Source organism: Gopherus flavomarginatus, chromosome 6 (assembly GCF_025201925.1).
Source record: "Gopherus flavomarginatus isolate rGopFla2 chromosome 6, rGopFla2.mat.asm, whole genome shotgun sequence".
NCBI classification, from domain to species: domain Eukaryota; kingdom Metazoa; phylum Chordata; order Testudines; family Testudinidae; genus Gopherus; species Gopherus flavomarginatus.
In genome coordinates, this window is record NC_066622.1 from 27,669,806 (window position 1) to 27,692,426 (window position 22,621).

Here is a 22,621-nt window from a genome sequence, read left to right on the forward strand (position 1 = left end):
CCCTGAACATTTTTTCCTTCATGTGATGAGGCTGTCCACGGAACCAGTATTTGCCCCTTTATGCTAACTATGAACAAAGCATACTATAAATATGATTGGTATGTTCCTCTTATAGGCATATTCATTCTAATGTTCTGAGAGTAAAAGAAAGCTTTCAGCAAGAGAATGAACAACATTCAGTAACTTTACTTAACTGACTTCTCTCCAGTAGAAAAACTCCATTTGAACATTCAGTACAGGGAGCAAAATACAACAAATACTTTGAAGACAGATGTAGTTTGGGTTATCGATCCTATGAAAACAATTCAGGATTAAATTATTGAAATAGCTATTTTTCTCCACTATTGTAAAAATCCAACGAAAGCTTTTTCTTTCCACTTCTGCTAAGCTTGCTTATTTCTGCCATGTGTGAGATAGTCACATTAAATTAGCAAGGTGCAGTCAGCAAGAATAAAAAAAATTACTTAATAAAAAGACAGTTTATGAGTTATTTTCAATATCGGCATTCAGATACCATGGTGATGTCTATGGTTATTATAGTTATTTCATATATGCATACAAATGATAGTATATTGTAGGTGAACTTATTTATATGTTCATATATAAGTTCACCTACAATATACTATCATTTGTATGCATATATGAAATAACTATAATGACATGCTAACTGAAAAATATTTTATTAGTGTAATTACTATTAATACCATAATGCTGCTTTCTCTGTTTATAAATGTACACTATGTATAGTTGCATTATATACTCTATGTTGTTTTCCGTATTAATTCTGTACTCTCTCTAGTAATCGTTATTAAAATATTTTTCACACAGTGGTATCCAGCATACCACACTTTCCCTCAAAATCTAGACTTGGACATAACTAGTATCTCAGATGCCAGGATGATTGGTGCAGTATAAGAATGTGAATACAAAGGAAAAGAACAGAACTATGGGTAATGATAGTTAAATATTGTCTTTATGACAGCAACCACTGTACAGTATTTTCTATGCTAGCATAAAAAACCATACACTAGTTTGAAAATGTAGAAGCTAATGTGACTTAAAATTTGTGTAATTAAAAAAACCCCTAGGTTTTAATATTAAATGTATTTAATGTACTGGGGAAGATAAATGACTAATATTTATTGACATGAGCTTTATGAGATGGCTTTAAATCTTTTCCTTTGCTGACATCTTTTTTCTAACATGTCCAAGACTGCTGTTTTGATACCACAAGAAAATAGCAGTCTATATTCCTATCTTTGTAGCGTGCTTGTTGATTTTAATTACTTTTGAGAGATTAAACTTATGGCTTTTGCCAAATGTAGTTAAAACAAGCAATGACAAATTACTCAAAGGTTTAATGCTACATTATTTCATAACACATTTATTAATTAGCACTTAGTGCTGTAGTAAGTAATCAGGCCACTGAATAGCCTGCAGATTAATTGTACAAGCATTCTCATAAACAAAATGTGGCCTGCTATGGAGACTGTCACTTGTTTTGGTCTAATGATATACACTCTGATAAACAAAGTGCATTCGGCTCTGAATTCATACAAGACGACAGAATAGCTGCAGTTGTCAAAGATGACATAATTATTAGTGCAAAGTGAAAGAAAGGCTAAAGTTGGAAGAAACTTGATGAATGATAGTATTTGACATGATATCTAGAAAAAAACCCTAGAATTTTGAAAAATCTTTTGTAACTTTAAAAGCAATTGCTTCATAAGAAATTGTTTGCAATTAAACCTAATAATTTCTAACTAAGTAATGATCTGAGAATACAGACACCCTGGAGAGAGAGTTAATATCACAAAGATGTGTCTGCTGCTACTTTGTCTTGCAAGCTTATAAAATCCATTGCAGCGTCCACAGAGCTTTCATGGCTGTGATGTGATCCATTGCAAAACAGAGCAAAGTTTGTGAAAAACTGAATGGCAAAACTGAACGTTTCTTCAATTATCACAAACTTTCCTACTAGTTCTCTCATTTTTAATGGACAGGATAGTATACAATCTTTTAGTACAAATATATTGGAATAGCATACTTAATAAAAACGCATAGGCCTGTGTGTGTCAGTATGAACCTGACATGCCGAATCCGTGGAAAAAAACACAGGAATTGGGCTTCTTTTTGGCTTAATAGGCTTGTGAGCTGCTTGCTGGCTAGTTTTTGGCTTGTAGCTTCTTTTTTTTGATTGACTCCTGGCAAGCAGGGACAAGGGCGGCAGAGAGTCAGGGGTACACAGCGGGCCCACCACAGTCCCAGACTGCATGCCAGGGGGATCTAGTCACATAGAGTATTGGGGTTCCTAAGGATTGGCTTGTTTTAAAATGGGAATCGCTTCATTTTTGGCTTATTGTGAAAGTTGGGGTGCTTATTTACCATGTGAAAGTTGGCAACTGTGGTATGAACATATTCTGGTTCAGAGGGTTTTTTGCTGCTTTGGCTATGTCTTCAATATTATTTTTCTAACTACATGTATTTAACAGTTTCAGCAAAAGGGGTCTGTATTTAGGTGAGGCGGAAAAGCTGGTACAGTACTTTAAAGGCAGAGATAATAAGGACAACAGCTATTCTTCTCCTGGTGTTGAAAGAAGGTTCCAATATAATGGAGGAGTAGGGTTGTATGGTTCCTTTTGATGAAGGAAAGCTGAAACATAGTGAAAGAACTCGCCAGGGAAAAGGGGTAGTTTTAAAAGCCAGAAAGAAAAAATAAGAATCTGATACTGAAATTTTTAGATAATGGGCCAAATTAATCTCTCACTCAACTCCAGTGTGTTTGACTTCCTGTAGAGTTAAAGACTATTAAAATAAGCTGAATCTGTTTATCAGCACCGCCCACTTCCCTGATGTTGTTTTCAGCCCCTCCATCCCTTTGGAGTGACCATTCCCCATCACCAACCTCATTCCAACTACCCCTGGCTTTTGTTCACAGCAGGAAAGGAGAGCAGTTTCCCATATTCCACTGTCTCCATAGTCCTCTACTTCTAAAGTTAATTTAAAAGCAACAACAACAGTATGCTTCAGTGGGTTACAACACCCTCTGGATTGTAGAACTCTGCTCAGTAATAAAACTCTGCCAGAGAAGCCTGTAAGTAGTCGCCTGGACTGATGACACAGAAGACATTTATTCTGAAAATATATTTCTAAGTGACTAACATAGGTCTTTACATAGTATCCTAAGGCAAAATGAATAAGCTATGACTATTTCGAGTGAGCTTATATTTCATTATTCAAATCAAACCTTTCCAGTTATCTATAAGCAATTCATCTACATATCCATGTGCTTTTTATTCCTCTGGGAAGCAGTATGAATAGCGTTTCTCCAAAAATACGTTTTCCATTGTGAACTGCAGAATAACAGAATGGCATGGCTTACTATGTGAAATGGAGAGAACAGACGTAATTGCTGCTGTTGATACTGAAGATCCTTACTTGTGAATTGTGACTGAGTTTCTCAAATGATCATTTCATTGTGGGTGTATGTAATAAGCCATATGAAAGCTGTGGACGTCCTACACCAAGAACTGAAGATTCAGAAGTACTGCGCAGATGTAATGTCTGGAATTAATCCTACTATTGCACTTCCCATCATTCTGCAACTGATCAAAATGCAGAATACAACACATCCCTATATTACTTAATGTCAGATTCAATTTAATTGATCAAAATGTTTTTATGCCACCCAGATGATGTTCAACTATTATGAGCAGTATTTTACTATTCAAAATAGCGAAGTATGATTTAATATTTTACTCTCTGGAATATACTGCAACATTATTTATATTTGGCTGAATCCCATTTTGAAATCACATCCAGAGTCAATTTTGGCTTGTTTATCCTGTAAGCTAAAGAAGAAGTTCAAGGTTTGGGGAGAGTAACTATACAACCTTTTGCCAGCTAAAGCCACATTCTCCTTATTTATTATTTACCTTCCAGAAAACCCAGACTAAAGAATAAGGCTCAGATACATAGGGCATAATACATGGCAGCACTTTCAATATGCCCGCACATTGTCAATCACTTTTCATTCTTCATAGGAACTAAGAACTGAATGTCATTGCATTATTTTTAAGTTAAGTACCTCTAACACATTAAACAGAGTATCTGCCTAAACACTTTCAGACACAGAAATGTCCTTGTCAATAATGCTGCTTACATGCTTATACTAGATGAAGACAAAGAGCCAATGAGCCGTGACAGCTATCTAATTCAGCATGATATATTCAATTCATGTGCCTGTGAGATGCACCACTACAAACACTTTATGAATTGTCTGACTTAGTTGTAAGGCCCAATGCTGCACACTTTGAATATATCCACACAAGAAATAGGGCCTGATCCAAAGCCCGCTGAAATCAATGGAAAGACTCTTGTTGACTTCAATATATTTTGGGTCAGGTCCATAGAGAAGAAATATCTAAAAACATCATTACACACACATTTAAAAGCTAGTCAGGAACTAACACAGTATCCTTAAAACATAGGTACCTTACCTACTACTTTAGCTATTTTTGAATAATTGCTGAAACTTCAGGACAAAACATTCATTCAGGCTGAGACTTTCAAAGGTTGCTTAGGACGTCAAGCACCCACCTCACACTGACTTTCAATGGGAACTGGACCCCTAATTCTCTTAGGACTATGGGGGAAATCCTGGCCTCTGATATACTGGAATATATTCCTAGATGCAGTGAATGTGTTTGTATTTTCCTGTAAAGGACCATGCATACCTACATTATGATTTAACATTTTACATTGTAATCACGTAACTTCTTTTGTTTGGACAGTCCTGTTTGACGTTGAATCACTTTGCCAATGGCCCTACTTTTTGATCTCAGGATCCACAAAACTTTGGAATACGTAGCAGTGAAAGCTGCAGAGGTAGTTGTCATGGTAGTTTCTTAAAATTCTTTCCTAAATGCAATATCAGTTAAATTTTCAGCAAAGGCGGAACTATCATTACCACTTTTAAATGCTAGCGTGCATGAGTGTAATATCCACACACTCTCACACGAAAACTCAAACGTGCTCATGCATAAACTCACACCTCTTCTCCACAAAACTGTGCTGCCAGTAAAAGGGGTGAGGTTGGGCCTAAGGGATGTGAGCCAGGCAAGTAACACTGTGGGAGAAGGGAAGAAGATGAGCTTGCTCTGTTGAACATGCCTGGGGCTGAACCTCAGATTGAAAAGTGTTGTCAGTGCTCTCCTCCAAGGTGTGTGGAAGGGACAGTTGGGCTTCTCAGCTGCAATCAAGTACTTAAAAGGCAGTTCTATCTGCCAGAAAGACAAGCAACAGTTGACCTTTTTAGCTAAACCAAAGTAGGCTTAGTAGCTACTTTCAGAGTCTTTCAAATGTAGCAGAGCTGCTACAAGGCAGAGTTTGATTTTAAAGGGGAAATAAGGCTTGTAAACTACTGGCTCAAGGCAACTATTAAAAAGGCAGTTTGCCAGATAGGGAAGTGACAGTTGTAATTGCTAAGAAAGCTAGAGGAGGCTTTGTAGTAAAATAAACTACAATTTGATTATTTGCTTCCAATGAAAAATAAAATTTTGTTTGAATTTAGGAGGGACTAGCTTTTCCAATGCAAGTAAATAAAGTTGTGATCATGGTCAAACCAAACAGCCATTTGAAAATCAAAGGAATTTTGATTCAAACAAACACTGTTTATGCACTTTTCTAACCTAATTTATTAGCTGCTAGTTTAGATATGTCGGATATTAGACAATTTTGATGTACAGCTTTTTTCCTCCGTATTTGCTAATTATAGAGGGACATCTGGCTGATAAATTGCTTTTTTCTTCCTTTCTTGAAAATTTCTCCTCTTTCTGCAAGTTATCTCAAGGTACGTCTATACTACAGGATGAGTCCGATTTTACATAAACCGGTTTTGTAAAACAGATTGTATAAAGTCGAGTGCACGCGGTCACACTAAGCACATTAATTCGGCAGTGTGCGTCCATGGTCCAAGGCTAGCATCGATTTCTGGAGCGTTGCACTGTGGGTAGCTATTCTGTAGCTATCCCATAGTTCCTGCAGTCTCTCTCGCCCCTTGGAAATCTGGGTTGAGATCCCAGTGCCTGATGGGGCAAAAATCATTGTTGCGGGGAGTTCTGGGTAAATGCCGTCAGTCATTCCTTCCTCCGGGAAAACAATGGCAGACAATCATTTCGCACCCTTTTTCCCTGGCAATGGATTGCCCTGGCAGACGCCATAGCACGGCAACTATGAAGCCCATTCAGCTTTTTTTTTTTTTTTACTCTCACCGTATGTCTACCTGATGCCGCTGACAGAGGTGATACTGCAGCGCTACACAGCAGCATTCCCTTGCTTTCGCATGATAGCAGAGACGGTTATCTGTCGTTCTGTACCGTCTGCTGCTGTCATGGGTGTCCCTGGATGAGGTTGGCCGGGGGCGCAAAGGCAAAAATGGGAATGACTCCCCAAGTCAATTCCTCCTTTATGGTTTCTAAAAATAGAGTCAATCCTGCCTAGAATATGGGGCAAGTGTACTAGAGAACCAGTGTACCAGAGAGCACAGCTGCTCTGTGTCAGATCACGCAGAAATGATGAGCTGCATGCCATTCACGGGAGGTGCCCCTGCAACAACCCCACTCGTTGCTTCCCTCCTCCCCCAACCTTCCTGGGCTACCATGGCAGTGTCCCCCCCCCCCATTTGTGTCATGAAGTTATAAAGAATGCAGGAATAAGAAACAGTAACTTGTTAGTGAAATAAAATGAGGGGGAGGCAGCCTCCCGGTGCTATGATAGTCCAGGCAGGACATTAAGCGGTGCGGGGAAGAGGAGACCAGCATCCTGCTGCTATGATAGTCCAGGCAGGACAGAATCTTTTCTTTACACAGTTGCTATGATGAGGATGGTTACCAGCCGTTCTGTACCATCTACTGGGAATGACCAGGAATCATTCCTATTTTTACCCAGGCGCCCCTGGCCTGCCTCACCTGAGGCCAGCCAGCAGCACTCACGGGCTGATGGTGACGACGGATAGCAGTCATATTGTACCATCTGCCACCGGGGAGGGAAGAAGAGCGGATACTGCTCTTCACTGCTGCAACATCACGTCTACCACCAGCATTCAGTAGATATAGGGTGACATTGAAAAAAGTCAAGAAACGATTTATTTCCCTTTTCTTTCACGTGGTGGGGGGAGGGAGTAAATTGACGAGCTATACCCTGAACCACGCTGGACAATGTGTTTGAACCTACAGGCACTGGGAGCTCAGCCAAGAATGCAAATACTTTTCGGAGACTGCTGGGGACTGTGGGATAGCTGGAGTCCTCAGTACACCCTCCCTCCCTCCCTCCATGAGCATCCATTTGATTCTTTGGCTTTCCGTTACGCTTGTCACTCAGCACTGTGTAGCCTGGAGATTTTTTTTCAAACGCTTTGGCATTTCATCTTCTGTAACGGAGCTCTGATAGAACAGATTTGTCTCCCCATACAGTGATCAGATCCAGTATCTCCCGTACGGTCCATGCTGGAGCTCTTTTTGGATTTGGGACTGCATCGCCACCCGTGCTGATCAGAGCTCGACGCTGGGCAAACAGGATATGTAATTCAAAAGTTCGCGGGGCTTTTCCTGTTTACTTGGCCACTGCATCCGAGTTCAGATTGCTATCCAGAGCGGTCACAGTGGTGCACTGAGGGATACCACCCAGAGGCCAATACCGTCAACTTGCGGTCACACTAACCCTAATCCAATATGGTAATACTGATTTCAGCGCTACTCCTCTCGTTGGGGAGGAGTACAGAAACCAATTTAAGGAGCCCTTTATATCGATATAAAGGGCCTCGTAGTGTGGACGGGTGTGCCGTGAAATCGGTTTAACGCTGCTAAAATCAGTTTAAACGCGTAGTGTAGACCAGGCCTCAGATGATAGCAAAAAGAATTCTTTGCACCTCCTCATTGCACACTGGAGCTGACTGAATGTTGAAAAAATAGTATTTGTGAACATTTCACAATCAATCCCATACCAATCAAATAAGTAAACAGTTTCTGAATAACTGAGACTAAAAATTGTTCATTCAAACTATTTGCAATAACTTTTAAATAGCAAATACATTAGCAGAAATCAGGATCACTTCATGAACAAATCACAAGCTGAAATGGCCAAATGTTTTGCGCAAATTAATTATCTGATTAATTTAGCCCATTAATCTAATAGTAATTGAGTAATTTAGAATTTTTTGTTGAATATATTATTGCTCTAAACAAATCTAATATCAAAATGAGCACAATGAAATTACATGCATAGAACAGACTACAAAATACAAAACCAGGTGGGATGAACCACATATATTTAAATATTGGGTAAAATTTTCAAAAGCACCTAATTGCTTGGGATGTAGGAACTTCGGTTTCAAAGAGCTTTTGATGCTTTTTGAATGACATTTAGGCTTGGAAGTGATTTTTTAAGTACTTTTGAAAATTTTACCCATTATGTGTAATGTAATACACATTAACTAGTGTCACAAAGCAGGCAATTTTTCTGCACTTTCACTGGTGATATGATCCACTGCATAGTTCGGTTACATGACAAAGAAGGGATAGGAAAAATATTAGGACAAACCCACCACGCAGTCATGCCCAATTTCCTGATATATCTTCCCAACCAGCCATTTCTGTGCAACTATTTGTCAGTGACTGTAACAAGACAGCAGAATAGGTGATGCAGACTGAATGGCAATTTTTTTTTGCCATTATGTTGGATAGATAATTTTGTTTCAATTTGGTGCATATCCTACATACACACGCACTGTACTTGATACTCCACCATATTTCTGAAGAAAGAACTGTATTCCTTCCAGGAAGTGCCTCCTTCCACTGCATTGCAAAAGCTACAGGTACCAAAATACACAAAAAATAGCTTTAAAATATCTAAAACATACTGTACAAATGAGATACTCAATATGTATTTCCCAATAAACTAAATGCAGTTGTTGTAATTAGGTCAGTAGTCGATGCATGCTGTTATTTGAGATTGCCACCGTTTTCCCCTTATACAGGGACTCTTAGACTTTAAGGCCAGAAGAGACCATCATGGTCATCTAGGCTGACCTGCACATCACAGGCCACAGACCTACTCCTGTAATGGGCCCATAAACTCTGGCTGAGTTACTGAAGTCCTATCTTGATTTAAAGACTTTAGGTAACAGAGAATTCACTATTTACTTGAGCTCAAGCCAACAAGTGATCCATGCCCAATGCTGCAGAGGAAGGCAAAACCAACCAAGGTTTCTGTCATTCCAAACGGGGAAAAATTCCTTCCTGATGCCAAATATGGTGATCAGTTAGAGCATGTGGGTGAGACACACCTGCCAGATACCTCCCTCTCTAATGTCCCATTTCTGGCCACTGGAGATATTTGCTAATAGCAGTCATGGATGGGTCATATGCCATTGTAGGCAATCTCATCATACTATCCCCTCCATAAACGTATCAAGCTGAGTCTTAAAACAAGTTAGAGTTTTTGCCCCACTACTTCCCTTGGAAGGCTGTTCCAAAACTTCACTTCTCTGATGGATAGAAACCTTTGTCTAATTTTAATCCTAGACTTATTGATGGCCAGTTTATATCCATTTGTTCTTCTGCCAACATCAGCCCCTAACATAGAACTTAAAGACAAAGCCCTGTCTGGGATGATTTAGTTGGGGTTGGTCCTGCTTTGAGCAGGGGGTTGGACTAGATGACCTCCTGAGGTTTCTTCCAACCCTCTTCTATGATTCTATGAACTCCTGTCATTCCCTGGTGTTTATCCCTCTGATTTATTTACAGAGAGCTATCATATCTCCCCTCAGCCTTCATTTTGTTAGGCTAAACAAGCCAAGCTCCTTAAGTCTCCTCTTGTAAGGTATGTTCTCCATTCCTCTGATCATCCTGATAGCCCCTCTCTGCACCTGTTCCAGTTTGAATTTTATCTTTCTTAAACATGGGAGACCATAACTGCACACAGTATTCCTGATGAGGTCTCACCAGCACCTTGCATAATGGTAATAATACTTCCTGTCTCTACTGGAAATACCTCACCTGATGTACCCTAGGATTGCATTAGTCTTTTTCATGGCTGCATCACATTGGCAGTTTATAGTCATCCTGTGACTGTCCAATACACCCAGATCTTTTTTCTCCTCTATTGCTTCCAACTAGCATATCCCCAGTTTATAGAAAAAAATCTTGTTAGTTCTTAAAAGGATGACTTTGCATTATTAAATTTCATCCCATTTCTATTACTTCAGTTTTCAATGTTATCTAAATCTTCTTGTGTGATACCTTCTGTGTGCCATCCACAAATTTTACTAACATAGTCTCACGTTTTGTGCCAAGATCATTAATGAAAAAGTTAAATAAGGTTTATCTCAAGATCAATCCTTGAGGAACATCACCAATACCTCTGTCCAGTCTGACAGTTCATCTTTTAGCGTGACCTGTTATAGTTTCCTCTTTAAACAGTTCTCTACCCACTTTTCAATTCTCATATTAATTCCCATCTTCTCCAATTTAACCAGTAATTTCCCATGTGGAACTGTATCAAATGCTTTACTGAAATCCACATAGATTAGATCTGCTGCATTTCCTTTGTCTAGAAAATCAGTTATCTTCTATAAGAGATCAATTTGGTCTGGTATGATTTACCTTTCGTAAAACCATGTTGTATTTTATTCCCAATTATCCTTTACCTCTATGTCCCTTAACTACTCACTCTTTCAAAGTTTGTTCTAACTCCTTGCATACAATTGAGGTCAAACCAACAGGCTTGTCATTTCCTGAATCACTTTTCTTCCTTTCTTGAATAAAAGGTACTAGTTTTGCAATTCTCCAGTCATAGGGTGTGACCCTCAACTTTATGAATTCATTAAAAATCCTTGCTATAAGGCTTGCAATTTCATGTGCAAGTCCCTTTAATATTATTGGATGGAGAGTATTCAGACCCCCTGAGCTGGTCCCATTAAACTATCTGAGTTTGGCTTCCACCTGAAATTTGGTAATTTCTACTTCCATAGCCTCATTCTCATTAGCCACCCAGCCACTATCCCCAAGCTCCTTATTACTCTTTCTAAAAACTGAGGCAAAGTATTCATTTAGGTGTTGGCCTATATCTAGATTATCTTTAACCTCCACCACATCCTAACTCAGGGGCAGGCAAACTTTTTGGCCTGAGGGCCGCATCAGGTTTTCTATATTGTATGGAGGGCTGCTTAGGGGAGGGGGTTGTGTCCCGGCCCCACCTCCTAGCTGCGCCCCCTGGGACTCCTGCCCAATATCCACACCCACCCCTATTCTCTGACAGTCCCTCTGGGACCCCTGCGCCATCTACAAACCCCCACTCCCTGTCCCCTCGACCCTCGCTGCCCCATCCAACCCTTCCTCTTATTCCTGATGGCTCCCCCAGGACCCCTGCCCTATCCAACCACCCCGTCTCCCTGTCCTCTGACTGCCCTCGGAACCCCTGCCGCCTCATCCAACCTCCCTCCCCTGACTTCCTGACTGCCCCCATTCAACCCCTGCTCCCCCCGACCACCATCCACACCCCTGCCCCCTGACCACCACTCCCAACTCCCCTGCCCTCTATCCAACCCCACATGCTCCCTGCCCCCTTACTGAGCTGCCTGGAGCACTGGTGGTGCTACAGCCGCGTCACCCGGCTGGAGCCAGGCCACGCCGCCGCCACCACCACACAGCACAGAGCATCGGATCAGGCTAGGCTCTGTAGCTGCATTGCCCCAAGAGCTCACAGCCCCGCCGCCCAGAGCATTGCGCCAGTGGCAGACCGAGTGAGCTGAGGCTGTTGGGGAGAGGGGATAGCAGGGGAGGGGCCAGGGGCTAACCTCCTGGGCCAGGAGCTCAGGGGCCTGGCAGGACAGTCCCACGGGCCAGATGCGACCTCTAGGCCATAGTTTGCTCACCCTTGTCCTAACTAGTTAGTGGTCCCTCTTCTTCTTTTGTTTTCTTTTAACTTATATGACTAAAGAATCTTTTACTATTGGTTTTAATTTCCTTTTGCAAGGTTCAGCTCTGCTTGTCTTTTGGCAGTTCTCACATTTTCTCCCCATTTTCTGATTTCAAACAGACAGGGAATATCTGGGGCAAACATGAGGGTAATGATTGGAAACAAACTGGCCTGAAATATTACTGTGAATAAGTCACATTGTATCTTGAGAGCAACTTGGAACAAAAATCCAAAAGGTATAGGCCAAAATTTTCAGAAGTGATTAGTGGATGTCCAACCTCAGATACCTTAAAGGGATCTGATTTTTCAGAGGGTGGCTGCTCAGTACTTTCTGAAAATCAAATCCCTTAAACTCATTTATGCAAACTTTTTGGACACTCATTTAAGGGGTTAATTGTATTTGTTGCATCTTCTCTGTTATGAATGGGTGTCTAAATATAGCAGTTCTGAGATTTTCTTTAGCAAAGCCTTAATTCCTTGAATTTAATAGGTTTAATGTCACTTTTAAATCCTTCACTTATTACTCCATCTAGAAGAAAGTTTGAATATATTTGGCTAGAATGTTAAAACTTTTCTTTCTTTAAAAATTATGATCAATGAAGTCATAGCTGAATTTCTGTGGATGTCAAAATGGCCTTAATGAAAAACAAAAAAGTCACAGCCTAGCTCACAAAAAACAAGTTTTAGGCAATAATTTTATTGCTTGTGGATAGTATATTTTACACAAATTGATACAGACATGAACACTTCTGAGGTCGACTGTTCCATTGCCTGACTGATTTCACTGTTTGGAATCTGCCCCACCCTCCACTCTTTCCATTATTTAGCTTGACTTTTCATCATACTAGCTGCAGGCCATTTTCCATTGTTTTGCTCCTTTTGACCATCCTGTCTACAAAAAACCGCACAATTTCAATTGGCATAATTCTTTTTACCTTCACTTACCAAGAATTATTGTGTACCTTTGCTGGTGTGGGATGGACACATTAAGATGGTAGGCAAAATATCCTATACAGTGTCTGATCCCACAGTCTTTATTCAAATAAAACTCTTACTGAAGTCAAAATAAATGTTCCCTGAGAAATGACTGAAGGATTATGTTTGAAATTTGCACAGTGTTTTGAGAATTTTCTACAAGAACACCATTATTATAATTTTTGACAGTCTGGCACATAAGGCTGAAACTTCAGTGTTACATAGAGAAACTACCGTTGCTTTCATTTGTTTAAAGATTTTTGTTTGAACATTCCTCTTTGTGCATAAATATGGTATCTGATTCTATGTAAATTTTGAGAACAGTGGGACAGTTATAATTTAAAGCAATTTAAACCAGTATGGTGTGATTTGAAAAAAAAAGTGACTAAACTTTATTAATAGCTTGCAGTTTCTATTGAAATTATTTATATATTATTCCAATAAGCTTATTTGCTCAAAGTAACCAAGTGAACATTTTTTTCTTACCTGCGGAGTCACATAACAGACTATTTTTAAATGGGACAAGAACAATTAATGTAATAAGTTCTAATAATGGGATCTGGTTATTTTTAAAAATATCATTATAATACAGTGATATGCATCACATCCTTTTTGCTTTGTTACTCTCATTCCTTACCTCTTTGTTGGCTCTGTCTGCTTGTACTAATGTTCCATTCAGACACGGTTCTACATAGTGAAGTTCTTCATTATACTGTGGGGGGAGTGGGAAGATGGAAAATTTAATTAAAGGCTTTGAAAGATGCAATTTATTTTAATGATTTAGAGCTATAGTAAAAATGCATATAAAGTAAAACAACAGAATTCAATTCATTTTAAAAAAGCGGGCATGGGATTTTTTTTTCTTCATATCATTCTTAGTATTTCAAAGGCTGGAATTTTAAAAAGGGAGAACCTACTTGATTGAATGCCAGAATACAGGTAGGTTTAGTGAGTACTGTACATAATTAAATAAACCACACTATAGCAAAAGATACAAATGTTCTGAGTCTTAGGAAGACTGGCTGACAGAAAAACCTCCCAGGTTGGAATCTGGATAGTATTAAGAATTCAATGCTGATACAGTTCCAGCCCTAATTCCCAATCCTCTGCTTCATTTTGAGCAAACACTGACAAATATTTGAGTCAAGACATGACACATTTTGGGGGGATGGTATTGTAGGAACTGAGCCAAAGCTCTATGAATCTGAATCCATTCTGGAAATGTTTGAAAGTGATCAGAGATTGGCAGTCTTTGTAAAACTAGCTTCAATCACTTGGGCCCAGAGTTTTAAAAGGTATTAGGTGTTGCTCCACTCACTACTGCAAGGTCTATGTGACTTAGATGGCTATGGTCTAGTCTGCACTACAGAGCTAGGTTGACATAAGGAGCTTATGTCAACCTAACTATGGAAGTGTCAACACTTAAATTTCGCTCCAACTGACGTAACTGCCCCCCTATGCCAACTTAAGAACTCCACCTCTATGTGTGGCATAGCGTCAAGGTCGATGTAGTTAGGTCAACACAGTGACAATCTGCACAAGTGCTCCTGGAGGACATGTACTGCCGATACAAGGAGCAAAGCAGAAATATGCACAAGTGATGTAATTACTGTGGCGGCTGTATGCCAATGTAAATTAGGTCCACGTAATTTTGTAGTGTAAATGTGGCCTAAGTCCCATTTTCAAAAGTGAACTAAGCATTGAGGATAGTAAGTCCTATTGACGACCAGGGAGATGTATGTGCCTCAGCTTTTGAAAACTGGACTTAGCTGTCTAATTCATTTAAGTTGAAAGCCTCAAAAGTATTTAGGGTCCTAACCACCACTGATCTGAGCCTTAGGCCTTGCAACCCTGAGCAGAGAATGCCAAAATACCTTTTAAAAACTAGGTATTAGTCTCACAGCATGAACGTTACCCCTATTCTTCCTTTTCTGTTTGTTCTTCTGCAGAGGTGTCAGAAGCCAAAATATGGAGGGGGAAGACTTCATGCTCCAGTTCTGCTTGGTTTCACCCCCCCACAGGTATCACGTGAATCAGTAGAATAACCATGACAGCGAGTTCAGCCAAAAGTATTCAGAGAAAACATTTCATATGATTAATGTAAGTACTCACTTCGCCTCTCTCCATCTCAATGAGAATAAAGAGTCTTACAATGATTCATTGCAAAAGTGCTGCTAAAACAAGGTTCTTCCCACATTACAAGTCTGCATTGTCCATGTCTGGCTGGGACTCTGGATTTATTCTACATTCTCTTCAGCTTCACACTGCTCCCTTTTCTCATATTCTGTCTCACCCTAGACCCCTACAGCCTTCTCCTTCTTGGACGTCAGTCATCATCATTCATGTGGACATTGACTGCAGTGCTCTCTGATTAATTAATTACATGACCGTTAGTGCATGGGGCAGGGTATTTAATTTGATCAGAGCCAAACTATTCTGGAGGCATTGTGCCAAATTCTGTTGTCAGTTATACACTAGTATAACTCTCAAGTAACTACACTCACTGACTGCAGTGGCGATAATCTGCATTCAAACTGAGTAACAGAGTAATTGGATTATTGTATCAATGGCATGTGCTAGCTGGTCAGCGATTCCCCGTTCTGCAGCTAGTGTGCATACATCCCTAATTATTGTAATGCAGTCAATATCAATCCATTCTGAGGATTCCTATGCACACTGTGACAAAGTTCCTCCTCTGCCTTGGTGGATCCTGCGCTTTCTGGAAGATTTGCTTGCCTCAGAGGTTCATGGCAGTCCTCAGTTTGGCCACTTTTGTTAGTGGCACAAACCTGACATTCACTCGGATAACCTCATCACTGGCCAGCATGGGGGAAAGGGAAAACAATCTCCGCCGTCTCTGTTGTCCCACCTAGTGGGTTAGAGACAGGCCAAATCCCTTTCCAAATTAGACCTTACCCTCTGGTGTGTCTCACAGACCAGGTCAACTCCTCCTGTGTCAGATAGGGAGTTTGGGGGGAAGGAGGAAACCTGGGCCCACCCTCTACTCCGGGTTCACTGGCCCTGCTGGAAGGTGACTGTCTGCCAGGCTGAGCCGCCAGGGCTGGTCCCGGAATGGGGAATTGCTCAGGCCCCTCGGGCATGGTGCAATCACCAGGCCAGTGACTGCCCCAGCCACGCTCCCTCAGGGCCCCCTTTCCTGGAGGGGCCTAGCCAAGTCCCCCACTCTGTCCCCCTCCACCTTCAACTGGCTGAGACTGGCCAGGCTTCTGCACCAGTCTGCTCCGGGGAGACAGGTGGGGCCCCCACAGGTGGTGGGAAGCAGAGACTACCCGGAGCCAGAGGTGCACTGGGATCCAGCCAGGGGGCAGAGAAGCTGGCAGGTGGGGTCAGGAGATAGAGAGGATCCCATGGCTGGCCAGTGGGCAGGCCAAGAAGAGCAAGTGGATTGGCAGGGTCTCAGGGCACAGTGCAAGCAGAGCAGGCTGGGGCCCCTTCTGAGCATGGGCCGGGCTCCATGATGCCACTGGCACCATTGTAAACCTGGCACTACAGTAACCAAGTTGTCTTTATACCACTGAGCTAGGAAGTTGTAACCATTTCTTTTGGATGTGGGATTTGTTAATGTTACCCAGGCCTTCATAACCTCAAGATTAGACTGTTGCAATTAGATTAGATGTGGGGAACATCTTAAAACCATTTAGAGACTGAAAATGGTGCAGTGTACAGCTGCTTCCTTATTCATTGGAGTACATGACACTAGGGCTCATGGATCTACTCTGGTTGCCTATTGGACTGCAGGTGGAGTTTCAGGTATCGGTTAGGACACATAGAGCCCTAAATGGCAGCTTAGGACCTGCCTCTCCCTTTGTGCCCTATTTCCATTATTACAGTCAGCAAAGGTGCATGAGTTGAATTCTCCTCAATATCAGACAGAGGGACGGTCTGAGGACTCTGGAACTTGCTCTCCCTCTTGGTCCAAAATTGAGGACCTGTAATATTACCCTGCCTGAATCCATCATTAGATAAAAAGGGATTGTTAAAGAAACCAGGTAGAAAAGGTAAAACAATAGCCTAGATAAGGAGCTTCCCTTCAAACAGAATAACCAGGTTTACAGCTATGAAATGGGACTCCTGAGACCCAACACTAGTGACAGGATGCTTGCCAAGGCAAACAATCTGGAGATCAAAAGACATCAATCTGTTAAAAGATCTACCCTATTGAGACCTTGGGAGGAGGGGAGAGCTGTCAATGGCTTCAGGCAAACGAAGATGGACTGGGAGTCAGGGTGAGCAATAAGCAAGCTGCAACTTGGTGCTCAGGGAGAACAGAGGGGCACCAGGGCCAATTCAGGTCTACTCAGGTCTTACCCACTCTTGGCATTGACAACATGCATGCAGGTTTCTGGCATTTTAAATCCCTTTCTTTAAGCACTGTGTATTTTTTTCCAAATAAATCACTTTGTTTTGAAGAACTTGCCTCTCTACTTACACTCACAAAGGGAAACTCTGACAGGTACCAAACTCCCTGGTCTTGCTGGGTATCACAGCAGGCTATCAGGGACATGCAATCCAGAGACCCAGACAAAAAAAAAGTGGGGGCATGGGCTTGCTACTTGAAAGGGGTTCACCTAGGGGACTGGCAAATGGACTCAGAAGGGAAAGCCTATCATAGGACTGTGTATTACTGAATGAGAATCAGTTTTATAAAATATGTATAGTGGGTGTAAATAAAGACAAGACTGCATGTTACCGGGGCATAAGCCAAACCACATCTACAAAAACCCCATGTAAGAAAGAAGGGTAGTTACAAAAGGTGCCAAAAGCCACTAATTCCCATTATTAGGAGCCATACAAACCCTTGAACCAAGTACCAAGAAAAAAATAGTTACCTACAGTTTGGTATTCATCAAACCACTCAATAACATTAATGATCCTGTACCAACTGACTTACGATTGTCTGTGTCATAAACAGATGGTTAAGGGTTAATGCCTCTTTTATCTGTAAAGGGTTAAAAAGTTCACCTAGCCTAGCTAACACCTGACCAGAGGAACCAATGGGGGAACAAGATGTTTCAAAAGGAAGGAGGGAAGTTTTTCCTTTGTTTAGAGTTTCAGTTTCAGCCGGAGTGAAAAAGATCAAGGAACAAGCCTCTTATCAGAGTAGTAAGTTTTAGAAAGGAATAAATAGGTTTATGTTTATTTCTTTGTAACCTGTCTTATGCAGTTAGAGGTAGAATCAAATTGGGTATTGGGGTATTTTTTTGTGTAACTAAATTTGTGGCCAGGGGAACCTCCTCTGTGTTTTGAATCTGTTGTCTGTGAGAGTAGCTGGTATGCTACTCTCCCCCAAAGGGTTTTCTTTTACCTTTCTTTTCTTTAATTAAAAGCCTTTTTCTTAATACCTGATTGATTTTTCCTTGTTTTTAGATCCAAGGGGATTGGATCTGGACTCACCAGGGACTGGGGGGGGAAAGAAGGGAGGATGGTTAATTTCTCCTTGTTTTAAGATCCAAGGGGTTTGGATCTGTCTTCACCAGGGAATTGGTGAAGTCCCCCAAAACTACCCAGGGAAAAAAGTAGTGCTTGGGGGATGGTGACAGCGATACCAGATCTAAGCTGGTAATTAATCTTAGAGGTGTCCATGCAGGTCCCCACATCTGTACCCTAAAGTTCAGAGTGGGGAAGGAATCTTGACAGTCTGCTTTACCAACCTTGTCTGACGAAATGCACAACTTCATGTTTAACTGAGCAAGGACATAGAAAATCCAGATTTCCCTCATTCAATGTAAAGTTGTCTCTTAACTTTCACATACTCTACCACAACATTAACTGTCTAAAGTAAAAAGAGGAACTTCTGTGGTGAAACATTTGAGTAGTCTTGAGTTTCAATTGTTTTCAATATATTCTCTTCTGTCCCTAGTGTTCCTTGTCTCTACCACACCTAAAATGGGCATCTGATATAATTTGGGCCCTACCAAATTCACAGTCCATTTTGGTCAATTTCATGGTCATAGGATTTTTAAAATAATAAATTTCATGATTTCAGCTATTTAAATCTGAAATTTCAGGGTATTGTAATTGTAGGGGTCCAAAAAGGAATTGGGGGGGATCACAAGGTTATTGCAGCGGGGGGGGGTGCGATACTGCTACCCTTATTTCTGTGCTGCTTCTGGCAGCAGTGCTGCCTTCAGAGCTGGGCAGCTGGAGAACAGCAGTTGCTGGCTGGGAGCCCAGCTCTAAAGGCAGAGCTGCTGCCAGCAGCAGTGCAAAAGTAAGGGTGGCAAGGTATGGTATTGCCATCCCTACTTCTACACTGCTGCTGGCAGGGTACTGCCTTGAGAGCTGGGGGCCCAGCCAACTGCTGCCGCTCTTCTGCTGCCCAGCTCTGAAAGCAGCACAGAAGTAAGGGTGGCAATATCACAACCCCCCTAAAATAACCTTGTGAACACCCTGCAACTCCCAGATTTCACAGTCTGGGATGCATTTTTCATGGCCATGAGTTTGGCAGGACCCTAAATATAATAGAGACAGTTTGCCCTGCACCATCCTTTCCCAACTTCTTCTTTAAAATCTCAATATGATCTTTTCTCTCTGGCAATTTACAATGAAAAAAATTGTTCAAACCCAAATTAAATTTTTGACATTGCTGGAGCAAAGTAAAATGGGCGAGCAGCTGATCACCAACTGACTCTAACCAGAAACATTTACCCAGAGAGAGAGATATGTAACCTGGTATATCCTCCTGCAACAGCTGCTCTTTTTTGTGGAAAGTGAGGCTAGAAACATGTGTCTGTTATAATCTGTATGCACTGTTATACTGTATGATCACATTAATATTAATGTTTGAAAATATGGCTTGAGGTGAGTGTCCAGCAAAGGTAAGTTAGCAGCTTCCATTCAATCAGTTTTCAAATTCCTCTCTTAAGAGATCTAAAACAAAATCCATAGAGAGAGACAATGAAATTCACCTCTGCTGTACTGAGCCAAGATGAGGCCTTCCATTCTATTTACACCCAGATTAGGGCTGCACAAAGATCCCTGGACAGCCTGACATGGAGCATTACCATAGGCTCAAACCAGGGGAGCTTCAATTTTTTATTTATATGATTCCTCTATCTCACCACTCTGTACAAGTAGCACAGAATCTGTAGCAACAGTACCAGCCCAAAAGCAGGAACAAACATATTACAACCCTAGATGCTGGCTCAGGTTTGGTTAAGGAGGTGAAATCCAACCATCTACATTTCAGTGGCACAAAGCCTGATTTATTCAATCAGGCTGAAGCGAATTTCACTCTTCATCATTCTGAATGAGTAAGGCTTCAAATGATGCAATTCTGAACGACCACAACAAATTCTGTTGATATGGTTACAATGGAAATTCTGCACATTAAAAACTGGGGGTCTTATTGCTGTGCCTTGAACTCACCAACAATGATCTCCTCTAATCAACTTTGCTAAAAATCATTTGGCTGAGGCATTTAAATTGATTTAACAATCTCATCCCAGTTAGTATTTTGTTCATTTCATGTATGGGTTATGATTCTGAAAAGCATTTTTCAAATTTCAGCATTGGACAGAATTAGCACTCTGGTTTTTATGATAATATTGTTAATTTAATGCATGACTTAGAGTTATACTTCAAAGCAAATTGAAAAAATATGTCTGTTCTCTTGTTGTTGCAGACATCTCTGTTCATGCACTGATGATCTGACCTTAAATTTTAACTTAGACTGCACAAAATCACTCCCATTTTTCAACAATACTTTTGTAATTCAATCATCTAGTCCATCAATTTTGGATAGGTTTTGCAATAACCTACCCATGAAAGCAAAAACGATTTTTAACATTATCTTTTTATGTTTATTTTCTGGAAAGACCTGCATTGCACTCTTTTATGTTCTATATACACAGATATATTTAGAAAATAATTTAGTAAAGGATGAAACAGGCCATATATATCATATATATATATACCCTATTAAAATATTTTTTACTATCCTATCTTATGCATACTTCAATTAACTGAATTTTTAATGATGTTTATGTATAGTGACCTTAACTCGTTTTCAGTCAGGCTTTAGCCCTTCATCTGCTCCAAGCCCTCTCCTTCCTGCCTTATCTTACTTTCTTTCACTGATATGGTTGCTGACCCTCTCCATGGTTTCCTCTCCTCTGCTTGATTCTTTTGGCCCTCTCCCATTGCAAGATCCATCCTGCCAATCCTGACTCCTGGCTTGCCCCCAACATGTGCCTCTTCACTTTCTGCTCTTATACTGCAGTGTTATTGGTAGAAATCCTATGGCCAGGCTGACTTCCTCTACTATGAATTCATTCTCTTCCCTTCCAGTTCTGCCATCTTCCTAACTAAGCAATTCTACTTCTCCAATTTAATTGAATTCCATACCCTTAATCCCAGACAACTTTTTGTCACATTTGATGCAGTCCTCAAACCTTCCCCTCCTCCTGTCTCCACTTCTCTCTCAACACAGATTCTTGCTGATTTCTTCCAAGAAAAAGCTGATAAACACATGACCTTCCCCTTCCCACTGCCTCTTCTTCCCTTCTTCCTTTTCCTCCTGCAACTCTCTCCTCCTTCTCCGATCACAGACACAGATGTTTCTCAAATGCTCCCCTCTCTAACCTCTCCATTTGCTCCAATTACCCCATCCCATCTCTTGATTACCCTTGTGTCTATTCTCATCTTTTCACTTTTCTCCTCAACCTCTCACTCTCCTCTAGCTCTTTATATTTGTATTACAAGCGCACACTAGTCCCTCCCATCTTAAAAAAAATCCCCAAAACACCCTTGAGCCCACTTGCCTCTCCAGAAATTGCCCCAACCTCCCTTCTGCCTGTCCTCCATTCTCTTGTCCTGCTACACCTTACATCTGAGTAATCTTGTTCACGAATTCAACTACCATCTCTATGCTGGTGACTCACAGATCTACCACTCTGCTGCAGACCTATCTCCTTCTGCCCAAACTAAAATCTCAGCCTCTCACTCTGATATGTCCTAGTGCCAGGGTTCTCAAACTAGGGTCATAAGGTTATTACATGGGGGGGTCGCAAGCTGTCAACTTCCACCCCAAACCCCGCTTTGCCTCCAGCATTTATAATTGTGTTAAATATATAAAAAACTATTTTTAACTTATAAGGGGGGTGTCATACTCAGAGGTTTGCTATGTGAAAGAGGTCACCAGAAAAAAGTTTGAGAGTCACTGTCCTAGTGGAAGTCTAGCTATCAGGTCAAGTACAACATGGTTCTGCCAAAAGATCTACCCACTACCCCCTTTTAGGATCACTACAGACACTAGTTGCTCAGGATCATTGTCCAGGCATCATCTTCAACTTGGATTTGTCTCTCTAGGTGCCCACACTCAAGCTGTCTATAAATCTTGCTGATTCCTTCTGAACAACATGTTTAAGATATGGCCTCTCCTATCCATCCATACAGTTAAAAATTTCATCCAGGCTCTCATCATCTCTCGTCTCAATTACTGCAACATCCTTTTCTCTGGGCTTGACACTGTAATCTTACCCTACTCATGTCCATTTAAAATACCGTTACAAAGATCATTTCCCTAGCCCATCACACTGACGATGTCATCCCTCTCTTTGCATCCTCTACTGGTTCCCCCTTTCTTGGTTGCATCAAATATAAGCTATTTCTCTTCACTTTCTAGGATCTTCACAGCCTATCCCCCCAA

At 41.1% G+C, this 22,621-nt stretch overlaps 1 protein-coding gene across 1 annotated transcript in view; it reads right to left on the bottom strand.

The window, feature by feature from the left end:
• The window catches only part of CACNA2D3 (calcium voltage-gated channel auxiliary subunit alpha2delta 3), a 689,427-nt gene that overhangs the window by 367,485 nt on the left and 299,321 nt on the right, over positions 1-22,621 (bottom strand). The window contains exon 8 of the mRNA XM_050959084.1: positions 13,589-13,663. Coding sequence (XP_050815041.1) covers positions 13,589-13,663 — 75 coding nt within the window. The remainder of the gene's footprint in view (positions 1-13,588; positions 13,664-22,621) is intronic.